The sequence below is a fragment of the Diceros bicornis genome, chromosome 6, assembly GCF_020826845.1.
Source record: "Diceros bicornis minor isolate mBicDic1 chromosome 6, mDicBic1.mat.cur, whole genome shotgun sequence".
Taxonomy (NCBI): Eukaryota; Metazoa; Chordata; class Mammalia; order Perissodactyla; family Rhinocerotidae; genus Diceros; species Diceros bicornis.
The window spans coordinates 65,595,549-65,608,224 of NC_080745.1; the positions used below are offsets into that span (position 1 = coordinate 65,595,549).

Here is a 12,676-nt window from a genome sequence, read left to right on the forward strand (position 1 = left end):
TCTTGTTTGATACTACCAACTGTTTGAGAAGGGAGGTTAAATATTATCCACATTTTGCAGATGAGAAAACTAAGACTCAGATGTCTGAGATAATCCAGCTAGTTAGTGGCAGAACTGAAACTCAAATGTAAATATCCTAATTGTTCACGATGTCACCCAAGACTATGGATGAGAAACCAAAGCCCCACTTTTGACCCCAGTCTGAGTAGTCCCGATGAGGGAAGCACCTGGCCCACACAATCCAGAAGAGACCCTTTCTGCTCTTGTGGTTGTGCACCTAGCTGCTAAACCCCTTGATTCTCTGTTCTGTCCACATACTCTCCTCCCTGGACCCTTATTTCCTTCCCCTTCTTTCCTATCCTATCTACCCTCTTTCTCTTTCTTCCCTAACTTCTCATCCATCCTCGACCCCTTGCTGCTCCCCAAATAAGTTCCAAGGGTCAGACTCTTCCAACCATGACTCATGTGGCAGCATCAATGCTTCGTCCATTCTCCATACCCCTGAGGGACTTCTGGGCAAGAAAGAATGCTTTCTCTGGCAGGACTATCTCCAGATTGGGCAAATGTGACTATGACCTGTGTGTGGAAACAAGTCCAGAGGCTATGGCTCTGTACCTTCTGTGTTCCTGAGTGACCCAGACTGAGATCTCCAAACAGTCATAGATAAGACTTGGAGAGATGTCCCCACCCAGCCCCCTGAGTGCCTCCATGGCTCTTTAAGGCTCAGTGGAAGTGGTTCCTAATCATTGGGATGGTGTCAGGTTCAGAGGGGCAAGCCTTGCGACATTGGTGGGGGGACTCACTCACGCTGTGCCATTGAGGCGCCCAAAGGGGAGCTGTTCTTCCTTGTCCGGAGAGTAGACGTCGTAGCAGTTCAAAATATCTTCGCGGAAGTCCTCATGCACCACGCAGGAGTCATTGCGGACCCTCAGTTGCCGCAGTCTCGGAACCCCCAGTAGCAGGTTCTCATGGTAGATGAAGGAGTGGGAGCCGCGACCCAGGCTCTGGTTGTTGTACCATTTGGTCCAATACAAACTGTCCAGTAGTGGCCCCTGGGCAAACTGGACCACGAGCTGGGTTGGGCCTGACCCAGCCTTATCCTGACCCCTACCCTTAGAATGAGCTTTGCCCTCATTCCCTGACCGCCCCCCCACCCCCAGTTTATCTCCAGTCTATTTCTGTTGGGCTCCTCAGCTGACCCATGAACCTTGACCATATCTTGATCTTGACCTCTTTATTTAAAATACATTTGGAAGTTCAGCCTGAGCTCCAACTCCCAGTACTAGTCTAACTACTGGCTTGACTCCCTGATCAAAATCCTGATCACTCACCTTCCTCCACTTGAACTCTAGTCTGACCCCTTTGACTCATCTTGATCCTAGACTGACCTGGTCTCTGGATACAGCCTGATCCACTGTCTGACATCTCTGATCCCTGGCCTGTGGCTTCAGCCCATTGAGAAGGGGAAGGGAGGAATAGAAGAGATCTCATACTCACATCCCAGAAGTCTGCCATGCTGCTGATGGACTGGAAGGAGACTCCGGTGTCTGATGGAGTATGTAAGAAGAGCTCAGACATCACTTTGGTGTAGTAATAGGCACTGGAGCTTGTCATTCCATAGGTCACTAGAAACCAACACCAGAGGCTGTGTCCTGTTCACTGTTCCCATCTCCATTCTCCAGAGGACACAGGAAAGCACATTGCCCTGGGGCCAGAGGTACTATCTAGATGGGATCCCATTAGACCTACCCCCTAGAGTTTGCTGGGGAGGCTGATGGTGGCACTGGGGAAACCAGAGGATGCATTATGGAAGAGTTCTAGCTACAACGTCTCCTCCTCACCTCCTGACACCACCTGAACTCTACCCAGTAATTGTCTCTTGACATTCTCGTTCTGAAAATCCACTTTCCTCTTCCTGAATCAGCTTAACTTCCTAGTTTTTACTCCCCAGAGCCAAGAAATTTCTGCCTTGTGCATCAGGTAGTGCTTCCTTTTATTTGTCCTATATTTATGCCTCTGGGAAAACGCCTCCAAAGAGTACTCCAAGGCCCTGGCCAAACACTTTGTAATGGAGATGTGATGTCTTGGACCCTAAAATCAGTGACTCTGCAGCCATGGGAGTAAGAGGTAAGGGTGGCATCTCTGGCCTTGGTGCATCCTGATGGGCACCATTGTCTCCTGAGAGGGATTCAGAGCATCCCCAGATCAAAAAAGACCTGGCCTTTGCCTTGAAGAACTGGATCTCCCTCAACCACTCTAACATACACATCTAGTCTAAAGTAGGGCTGTCAAGGGAAGCTATACGTTTTCTAGTTAAAAGGCAGAATTTGAAGAGTATAAGCCATTTATTTTATAGATTGTCCCTCAATTCAGATTTGCCTGATGTTTCCTTGTTTTAAATTCAGGTTATGCATTTTGGTGAGGAATACCAAAGAAGTGATGTATGTCCGTTTCAGGGCATGCTAGCAGGAGGCACATATTGTCTAATTGCATCATTACTCGTGATGTTAACTCAGATCCCTTGTTAAGGTGGTGTTTTCCAGCTTTCTTCAATGTAAAATTATTATTTTTCTCTTTGTAATTAATACGTATATTGTGGGGAGATACTTTGAAGCTATGTAAACATCCTGTTACTCATCAATCTTTCACCTACTAGTTTTAGCATCCATTGATGACTTTTTGCCTATAATTATTACTATTATGGTTATCAAGTGGTGATTTTTCTCATTCCATTCTTTCTTCTGCATTTATTAGTTGGCATTCTCTTCAGCAAGAGCTCTCCTTTTTTTCTCATTTATTTATTAATTTATGTATGTCAGTATGAATTCTTGTTTTTTTTCTATAGGTTATGACTTGTTAATGTTATGATTTATTTTGTTACTCAAAATTTTAGCCAGGTCATGAAAAATAAAGACAGACTAAAGAATTGTTCCAGATTAAAAGAGACTAAAGAGACATGAAAACTCAGTGCAATATGCGCAGTTAGGATTGAATCCTGGACTGTAATTTTTTTCTTTTTCTTTTACTATACAGGTTATTAATGGAATAATTGGTGAAATTATAATAAGGTCTGTTTATTAGATGATAGTACTGGATCAATGTTTTTAGAAAATACGCATTAGGGGCCGGCCCCGTGGCTTAGCAGTTAAGTGCTTGCGTTCCGATGCTGGCGGCCCGGGTTCGGATCCCGGGTGCCCACCGACGCACCGCTTCTCCGGCCATGCTGAGGCCGCGTCCCACATACAGCAACTAGAAGGATGTGCAACTATGACATACAACTATCTACTGGGGCTTTGGGGGAAAAATAAATAAATAAATAAAATTATTAAAAAAAAAAAAGAAAATACGCGTTAAACTATTTAAGAGTAATGGAGAATTATGCCTGCAATTTACTCTCCAACAGTAGTGTGTGTGTGGAGATAGAGAGGGAGAGAGTGATAGAGGAAAATTAAGCATGGTAAAATGTTCATATTTGGGAAACCTGAGTGAAATGTATATAAGAATTCTTTGTATTATTCTTGCAACTTTTCTGTAAGTCTGTAATTACATAAAAGTTTTGAGTAGGGGCCAGCCCGGTGGCGTAGTGGTTAAGTTCGCATGTTCTGCTTCAGCGGCCCGGGGTTCACCAGTTCAGATCCTGGGCACGCACCTACTCACCGCTCATCAAGCCATGCTGAGGCAGTGTCCCACATAGAAGAACTACAACTCTACAACTATGATACACAACTATGTACTGGGGCTTTGGGGAGAAAAAAGAAAAAGAGGAAGATTGGCAACAGATGTTAGCGCAGGGCCACCCTTCTTCAAAAAACAAACAAACAAATGAAAACAAATTTTAAGTAGGATTTGTCAGCCTCTTGAGAGCAATTCCTTTTAAGAATTTTCCTTTTTCAGATCTTGGGCCATGTTTTCTTCCACCACCCATCCGGAGAGGGAATGGCTTGGGGTGGACTGGAGCATGTCCGTGGTCTTAGAGGAAAGAGGGGCCGATGAGTAGTCCCATATTAGGCCCAAGCAACATCATACTTTTCCAGGAGAGAAATCAGCAAAGAAGGAAGCATTATTTACATTTCTCCATCCTACTCTCTTAAGTCCAAGAAACGACTTTAATTCTCTCTAACTCAAATCTGTGATTACCTGTCCTTAGTATCTGGAGGTTTCAGGCTCAACTTTTCTGGATCTGGAAAACGGGCTGGAAATCAAACTTCTAACTGTTGAGAGCCCATCACACAGAACTGATGGCCAGTGAGCAGAACTTTTCCTAATGACAGGCTGACTTCTTCTAAATGGCCACTAGGTGGAACTCGTTGCTATAGCTTTTTCTCTTCTCCAATCTTCCAATTCTAAGTTACTGCCCAGAGTTAACATTGCTCAAACTCGTTGTTAACCCTTTATGGAGGCATAACATCTCTGATTATTATCCAAGACAGTAAGGACTATGTATTCTGAGAAAAATGGCTTCACCTTCTCAAATGTCTGCTGACACTCAGAAATTCAATATTCACTGTTCTTTGTAACTTTTTAATTGAAGTACATACATACAGAAAAACCAAAAAGCCACCTTAAAAACCTTCTAAGTTAGGGTCTAAACCTGGTTTGGTTCGTATTTAATACTTCCTTTCCATCCAAATACCCTCTCTTCCTTCTTAATTTTTACTTCTGTGAATTTTATACTTTGTCTCACGAAATGAGGGGTGCTTTCTCCCACCATTCTATGAAAATCGACTATTTCTCATATCCCAAATTGACACTTAGTAGGCCATATTATCAGTCTATCAACCTGATTATTCTAAAGACACATTTTATATTCATTAAATAAACATTACTCAAAGCCTATTATGTGCAAAACACTTTCCTAGGTGTCATTGGTTTCTATTCTCAAAAACTTCTATTGAGGAAGAGATGTCCCAGAATGAACTTATTGTTGTAGAATGAGCACGAGCTTTGAAGCCAGACTGACCAAGGTTCAAATCCCAGCTCTGCCACTTATAGTATAGACTTGGGCTCTGAGTCTCTGATTTCGCATCTGTTAAGTGGGGAATACAATACCTTTCTTGTGATATTGTGAAGATTAAAGATGATGTCTTTAGAATGCATTGAACACAGTAGATGCTCAACAAGTAGTCCTAGTCATCCCATTGTATGCTCCTCAAGGGACAGGGACTGTGTTTTATTCATTTAGCATAGTGCCTGGTATTTAATAGGTTCTCAGTTGGTTCGTTGGGCTGAACCAAAAGTGGAAAGATAAAAAACTGATACAGGGTGGAATGAAATAAGTGAATCATTTTCAAACTGAGCAGAGTGGTATGACTCCATATTTGACCCATAACAGCAATGTCATCAAAATAGTCAAGGACAACTTCTACCTAGTAGATGTTGGAAAGAGGCTGGAATATTCCCTAGTCCAAAGAGGAGAACAACAAGTTTATATAGGCCTTGGGTAAGAGAAACAAAGCTAATCCTTGGCTTGCCTAAGGAGCAAGCACGGTCAACCAGTAACCCTTACACAGTGTGAGGGCAGAAATGGTGCTGGCAGAACTGAATCTCCCTAACAAGTCATCTATCCAGTACATCAGATGGGTATCAGGCTTGGAGGCTGCAGCAGTCTGAATCTAAAAGCAGAGTGGAGGAAACCTGAGATTGCTAGATGGGGTGATGATTCCAGCTCCTACGTCTCTCTCTCCTTTCATAAGCCCACTGATATGCAAACTTTAGCATGCATCAGAATCACCTGGGAGGCTTGTTACAACACTGTTGTAGGTCTAGATGAAGCTCAATAATTTGCATTTCTGATGAGTTCACATGTAATGCTGGTGCTAGTGGTCTTGGGACCACACTTAATTAATTAATTTATTTATTTTCTCCCCAAAGCCCCAGTAGATAGTTGTATGTCATAGCTGCACATCCTTCTAGTTGCTGTACGTGGGACGCAGCCTCAGCATGACCGGAGAAGCGGTGCATCGGTGCGCGCCCGGGATCCGAACCCGGGCCACCAGCAGCGGAGTGCGCGCACTTAACCGCTAAGCCACGGGGCCAGCCCGTGGGACCACACTTAGAACCACTGCCTTTATCTGTCGCAATATCATCCTACCTGTCTTGGATAGAGTTGTCAAGAAGGCAGGGGATTTTTCAGCATCTATTTCAGTGATTCTCAAGATTGGGAGTGGGGAAGAAGGAATAACATCTCTCCCAAGGGGCTCTCAGAACCTCCCTGGGATTGGTAGAGCTTTACAAACTACAAAGACCTCTTAGAGCACCCCTTCTCACCCCAGGGGAAAATCACTGAATTCATTACCCTCGTGAACCACTGGCACTCATGGAGGGGATCACATTCCTCAGGCGTATTATGGTGGAAGAAGATTGAAAATGACTTAGTCTTTCCTGGTGTCTCCCTCCCCTCATTCCATCCTATTAATTTCTTTTCAGGTATTAAGGATCATCATTGGACTTTACTAGGAAGAACCAGCTTATCTAACTGGAACACCTGGTTCAGAGATTTCTGAATCTGACAGGGACTCAGCCTATCCATTCCACCATCAACTTTCTCCATCTCAGAAAGAAACAACCAGAGGAGCCATTTATTACCTCAGAACACCTGTTATACGCCCTGTGCTAATTGCTTGATATGCCAGTTTCATTTAGTCTTACAACAACCCTAAGTGTTCGGTGCTATTATTAGCCCTATTTTCCAGTCTCAGAGAGCTGAAGTAACTTGCCCAAGGTGAACAACTAATGGAACCAGGATTCAAATGCAAATCTGTTGGCCTCCACAGTAAACTAATTCTGTTCATCTCCAAGGACAGAACTATATCCAAGGGGTAGAAGTTATAGGGGGGAAACTTAAGCTCCATAAAAGGCAGACCTTCCTAGTGCTTTCAGTTATGAAATGGACCATTTCACAAACATCCATTTCACCTCTGAGCGTGTCAGCAAAGGACTGCCTGCTGAGGATCACGTGGCAGGGATTCCTGCCCTGGCTGGCCTTTTGATTCCTTCCTTTAAGATGCAGTGAAGGAGTGGAATTGCTCTGTGTGTTTCAAAAGGTGACATTAGACCAGAGAATGGGTGGGAGCTGAAAGGAGTCAGAATTTGAGTTAGTATATCAGATATCAGTATGTCAGTTACTACGTTTTTGATGGAGTGAGGGCCTCATCCCAGGAAATTTTCAGGCACTGGACGATGACTGCATGAGAATGCAATGAAGGGGATTCAGAGACCAGGTGATGGTTTCACCATCCAAAACAGAATATCTGATTTTTTTTTTCTCTTAAACAGAAATTAAGTTCTCCTACACATACTATATCATGCCTTTTAACCTTGGTCTCAGATCAAATTCACAGTTGCTGAATAATAATAACCACCACCATTACTGACACTTATAATTCACCAGGCTTTTCGTACATTGTCTCCCATAATCCTGAAAAAACCTCATCAAGTAGGAAGTACCATCTGCATTTTATGCAGATTACTGAGATCCCGAATGTTATTAAGTAACTTGTTCAAAGATCATATAGAACTTGGATTCAAACTCAGGTCTGCCTTACTCCAAAGACCAGGAATTTAGCCACCACTCTACATTATACTAATATACCACTCTCCCACTCAAAATCCTTCTGATTAGGGACTCTGACTCTCTTTCCAAAAATTAATCCACACAATTAGGATTGTGCAAGTTTATAAGATGTCTTTATAAGAAAACTCTATTTGAAGAGTTTAATATCTGAGTCAGGAGGTGAATTGCAAAAGCTTTTGATAAACTCAAAAGGCCACCATCTTAAAAGAAGCTTCAAGTTTCTTCATTCTTGTGTAAATAGGTAATTGTATATAAATCTGTATCAAGGATCATACTCTGACATAGATGAGTCCCAAAGAAGGCAAAAATCACATGCATAAAAATGTCACCTGGGTTATTTATAATATCAAACAATTGCAAACAACCTAAATATCCTACAGAGAGGCAATGGTGAAGTAAATTACAATATCATCGATTCATTTAATGGAGTATAATACAGCCATTGAAATGGTAATAAAAACAGAATGCAAAATTGTTTGCATGCTATTATCACAATTAAATATTTTTAAAAAATACTAAGTGTGTAAAAACTTGAAGGAAAAATGGACTTTTTTATGAATGTGTAGTATAATAGGTGGATTTTATTTCTCTTCATTCTCATGGAGTTCAATTAATGCTATAATAATAATAGAATATAAAAATACTAAAATCATTTAAAAAAATCTTTCCACCTATTTGTGTCCAAGTTACAGGCTGAAATTTCCAGGTGCTGGATGCTGCGCTTGACTTTGTGACCACTTCCCTAAGATCCTCTCTTGGTTAATACCGTGATTTTATTTGAGGTGTCACGCCTCTCCAGATCATCTCACCTATGTTGCTAGAAGCTGAATCCAATCCTGGCTCTAAGACTTGGACAGGAAGCTTAGACCTAAGCTAACCCACAAATGACCCACCCGCCCCACAACATTACAAGTTCAGGGAAGAGCGTTTAACCCACTTCAGACCAAGGAGTCATGAAGAGAGATTTCTGGAACCTTTTAGGACCTTCTCTCTCTAGAGGATCCAGCTTTAGGATGAAACTGATTGTGTGCAGCTGGCAGAACTGAATAACAGAAACAGATGGGTCTTCAATGATGTCATTAAGCCACTGGATTGATCAGCCCTGAACCCTGCCCTCCTTTGGACTTTCATTACCTAGACAATAAATCCATTATGGTTTAAGTCAGTTTTTCTTGGGTTTTACTTCATGGTAACATGGTCTTTAGTTATATGAAAACCATGACATTTTCAAAAAGATTGCATTATTTCTGAGGAAAATAGAGCTAGAAAAGCTTCTGCTACTATCTGAACATCTCTAGAGGGCAGTAGTGACTTTAGTATATCTGTACCAAAGTCTATATTAATTAAAATACATTATTATCCTATATTAAAGGGGGCTTGCTAGGGGCCAGCCCAGTGGCGCAAGTGGTTAAGTGCATGCACTCTGCTGCAGCGGCCCAGGGTTCGCCGGTTCGGATCCCGGGCGCGCACCAACGCACGGCTTGTCTAGCCATGCTGTGGCAGTGTCCCATATAAAAGTGGAGGAAGATGGGCACGGATGTTAGCCCAGGGCCAGTCTTCCTCAGCAAAAAAAAAAAGAGGAGGATTGGCAGATGTTGGCACAAGACTGATCTTCCTCACAAAAAAAAAAAAGGGGGGGGGCTTGCTAACCAAGCCAACTGATGATGATATTCTAGGAACATACTTACCACTAATTTCTCAAGGCTCTCCAAGCTTTATTTCTGGGTAAAGCCAGATCTCTAGAATATAATGAAAATTTATATATATACACACATACATATATATATATATGTTTATAAACATATATATGTATATATGCACACACATATATATGTATTTTTGTATGCATAGACACATATATGTATGTATATATGTATGTATACTCACACATATATATCCCTACTCCTAAAAATTGCCCTTATAAAATGAAGATTTAATATGGATTTTAAGGACGGTAGATAAAGAAACAGTCAAAAGAAAAGTAGCTTCAATTTTTAACATTGCTTTTATCCATTATGATATTCCATGTCTCAAATAAAATCCAACAAAGCCAATTCTTCACAGAGTTAGCCTCTCCTTACTAACTGGTGTGTTTTTTCTTACTCAGCAATGAGAACTATGTAATCTATTTGTGTTTTCTTCTTTGCTTTGGCTGCCAGGAACCTCAAGCTTTGTTCTCATTGGCAGTACTTTTGTTTATCTTAAGTTTTCTGCTACAAGTTATCTTCCTCCCCTATCTTTTCCCACTTCTCTAGCTAAGTTTTCTTTATTATAGTTCGAATTGGCTGTATTTTAGTGTATCTGTGCTTTTTAATGTAAGCTAGCTCAGATCCCTTTTAGACATAGGTGGGGCATAAACATATTGTGATAAGAATCATGACTGTAATAATTATTATTAATCATCATCACCATTGTTGTGATCTTGGATAATAACTTGATTTTATCTATCCCAATGTTAATAGTAGAGGCTGAATATTCTTGTCTTCTCTTGAACTGCTGGAAGACCTCCCCAGCTCAGAGCAATAAGAAGAAGTCAGTAGTTGCTTTGTGCTTCCCCCTTCCCAGGTGATTGCCATATAGGCCATCAGTATGCTACTGAGCTCCTTCTCTGTTCCTAATTACTGTTTAAGGAAACATAGCTGTCCTTTTCTAACAGCACTCTCCTTGGGCAGGAATGAGATCTCGTCTCTCAACTAATTGACAAAGAGCCTTGAAGAGCTGGGGTGCTTCTGCCAGCAAGTATTTAATTCCTCTATGTGTCTACACTACTCCTCTGTTAAAAACTGTGCCTTCAAGTTTTTGAAACTCAAAAGCAACTGCTTCATCCTAAGCTGGATAGCTCTGAGGAAGAGCAATGAAGATACTTCTCTAGAAACCTAGGGGTCTCTTCCACCCCCACTCCCAGCTCTGACAGTCATTATGTCGATAGAACTTCCACCATTCTATCAGTCCTTCAACTGTTGAAGAGTTGAAAGTTCCTTGGGCTTTACCAATTCTGTAAATATACCATGCAGCTCCTCTGATGGCCTCTTCCTGCGCACCTCTTATCCCCTGGCTCGCTGAGAAACTCTTTGAAACATCACTACCTACTTCTTGACACACTGCATCCAGTTTGGCTTTGGTCATATAAATAATTTGGGGGGAAGGGAAGTTCTATGGTTATCCTCACATGGTGATTCTACTTTCTTGTGAAATAAAATACGTCATGAAATTATCCCTTCTTATGGGATAATTCCCCCCAACCTCTCCCCAACAACTTCTGATAATAGTTTCACAATAGCTTAGCTAAACACTTTAATACCCACTCCTTGTGGAAAAGAATCAGGTATCATCAGCCTCCCCAGTGATCTTGTATCAGGCAGGTTATAAGTATCTTGATTTCTCCAGATTCCATTAATTGTTGCTGCTCCCATGCCAAACTATGGACAAGATTTCTTCTCCCCCTATCTGGCATAGACTGCTAGTTATTCCCCAACACCTTTCCTCCCCTTGTTACATAATAATGTAATTTTATCTAGGGGCACATGGCTGCCCAATTAAACACCACATTACCCAGCCTCCCTTGCAGCTAGGTATGGTGACCATTTGAGTAAGTTCTGGCCAATGGAATATGAGTGGAGTGATATGCTTCCACTTACAACTTCCAGCTCATGTCCTTAAAAGGAAAGAATCTTCTTTCCCTTTCCACTTTCCTACTTCCTGCTAGCTGGAGTATGGACATAATAGCAGGAGCTGGAGCATGTGATAGTTGAGGACGGCAAAGCAATAAGGTAGAAGGAGCCTGGGCCCCACGTGATTGTGGAGCCCCATATTATTCCAGGGCTTCTTATACCTCAGTTTGTTATGCGAGAGAAATAAACTATCTTATTTAAGCCACTGTTATTGCAACTAAATCAATATCCCAACTGAAGCATTTCTTATGAATACATCCATGTCAGATATGTACTTTGCAAAAGGAATTTTTCTAAGAAAATTAGGATAGTCATAGAGGGAAAAAAGATAGAGTTGAAATCAACAAACTGATAACACAAAATTCCTATCCTAAGAAATGTCAAGTCTAATCACAGATGTCTTGGTTAAAACCATTTACTGGATATACAGAACCCTTTTCCTTTTCTTAGTAGAAAGTCCCCTATTAAGAAATTCTTTTGTTTTGTTTTTCTTCTTGGGCAGTTCCTCCTTCCAGTCTCTTCTCTCCTTGCTATCCCACCCACACATTCTGATTAACGTTACTGAGTCATTCAAAGTTGGATTCCAAATGCATGTTTCTTAAGATGGACAACTGGCAGAAGAAAGTTGGGACCTGGAAATGAGAGAAAAGTTAAATTCTCAGAGCGTTCACTGGAGGATTCTAGAAAACCATATATGACTATATGTGACCAATTTCTTCTTAGGAAATAAGATTCAGGGCCAAAGAATTTTGAGTTGCTATTGAAGAGAATTCAATCAGGCTAAAGGTGATTACTCTGAGAAATGGAAAACGAATCCAAGAACTGTTTAGCGATCCCCCTGAAGTTTCTGGTAGCTCTGAGATCTTAGGACAGGAGAAAGAAAAGGCCTATAAATACTTGTCCACCTGAATCAATGAAACAGATTATCTTACAGGATAAAATACTAAAATCAGATACCTAGATGATTGGAGATGGGGCAAGGGAACAGGCCACAAGGATACACCTGTGATTAGCTGCTGGAATTCTTTATTCTATTCAATTCCTAGTGCAGATGCAAAAAAGAGCAAAGCAATTGATTCTTATAGATTTAGTATAATCTTAGCTGATGGTTTATAAACTATTATATGGTTTCAGACCTACTTGAAGAATTTATTAAGACAGCAGTCAAACGAGGAGGTCAAAGGTCCTGAGGAAAATGGATGGTCTTCTTCAGAGCCATCCTGGAAAGAAGAGTACTACCCTCCAAATACCTGAGTTCTCATGTTGTCCCGAAACCTCAAGACATAGCGTGAACTTCAGCCAATGTCATGAGAGATATATGAGACATAGAATATAGCTTTGGTCTCTAAGAAAAAGGGCACACTGTTTAAAAATAGCTGAAGATGCCAACTGGAATACAACACAGAGATCTCCCTCAGTAGGGGGGTTTTTC

The 12,676-nt window shown here is 41.4% G+C and overlaps 1 protein-coding gene across 2 annotated transcripts in view; it reads right to left on the reverse strand.

Annotated features, from left to right (window-relative positions):
* PKD2L1 (polycystin 2 like 1, transient receptor potential cation channel) overlaps nt 1-12,676 on the reverse strand; it is a 34,825-nt gene that overhangs the window by 7,688 nt on the left and 14,461 nt on the right. For both annotated transcript variants that reach the window (XM_058543759.1, XM_058543760.1), the window contains exons 3-4: nt 1,498-1,625; nt 808-1,061 (exon numbers count right to left, since the gene is read on the reverse strand). In XM_058543759.1, coding sequence (XP_058399742.1) covers nt 808-1,061; nt 1,498-1,625 — 382 coding nt within the window. The remainder of the gene's footprint in view (nt 1-807; nt 1,062-1,497; nt 1,626-12,676) is intronic.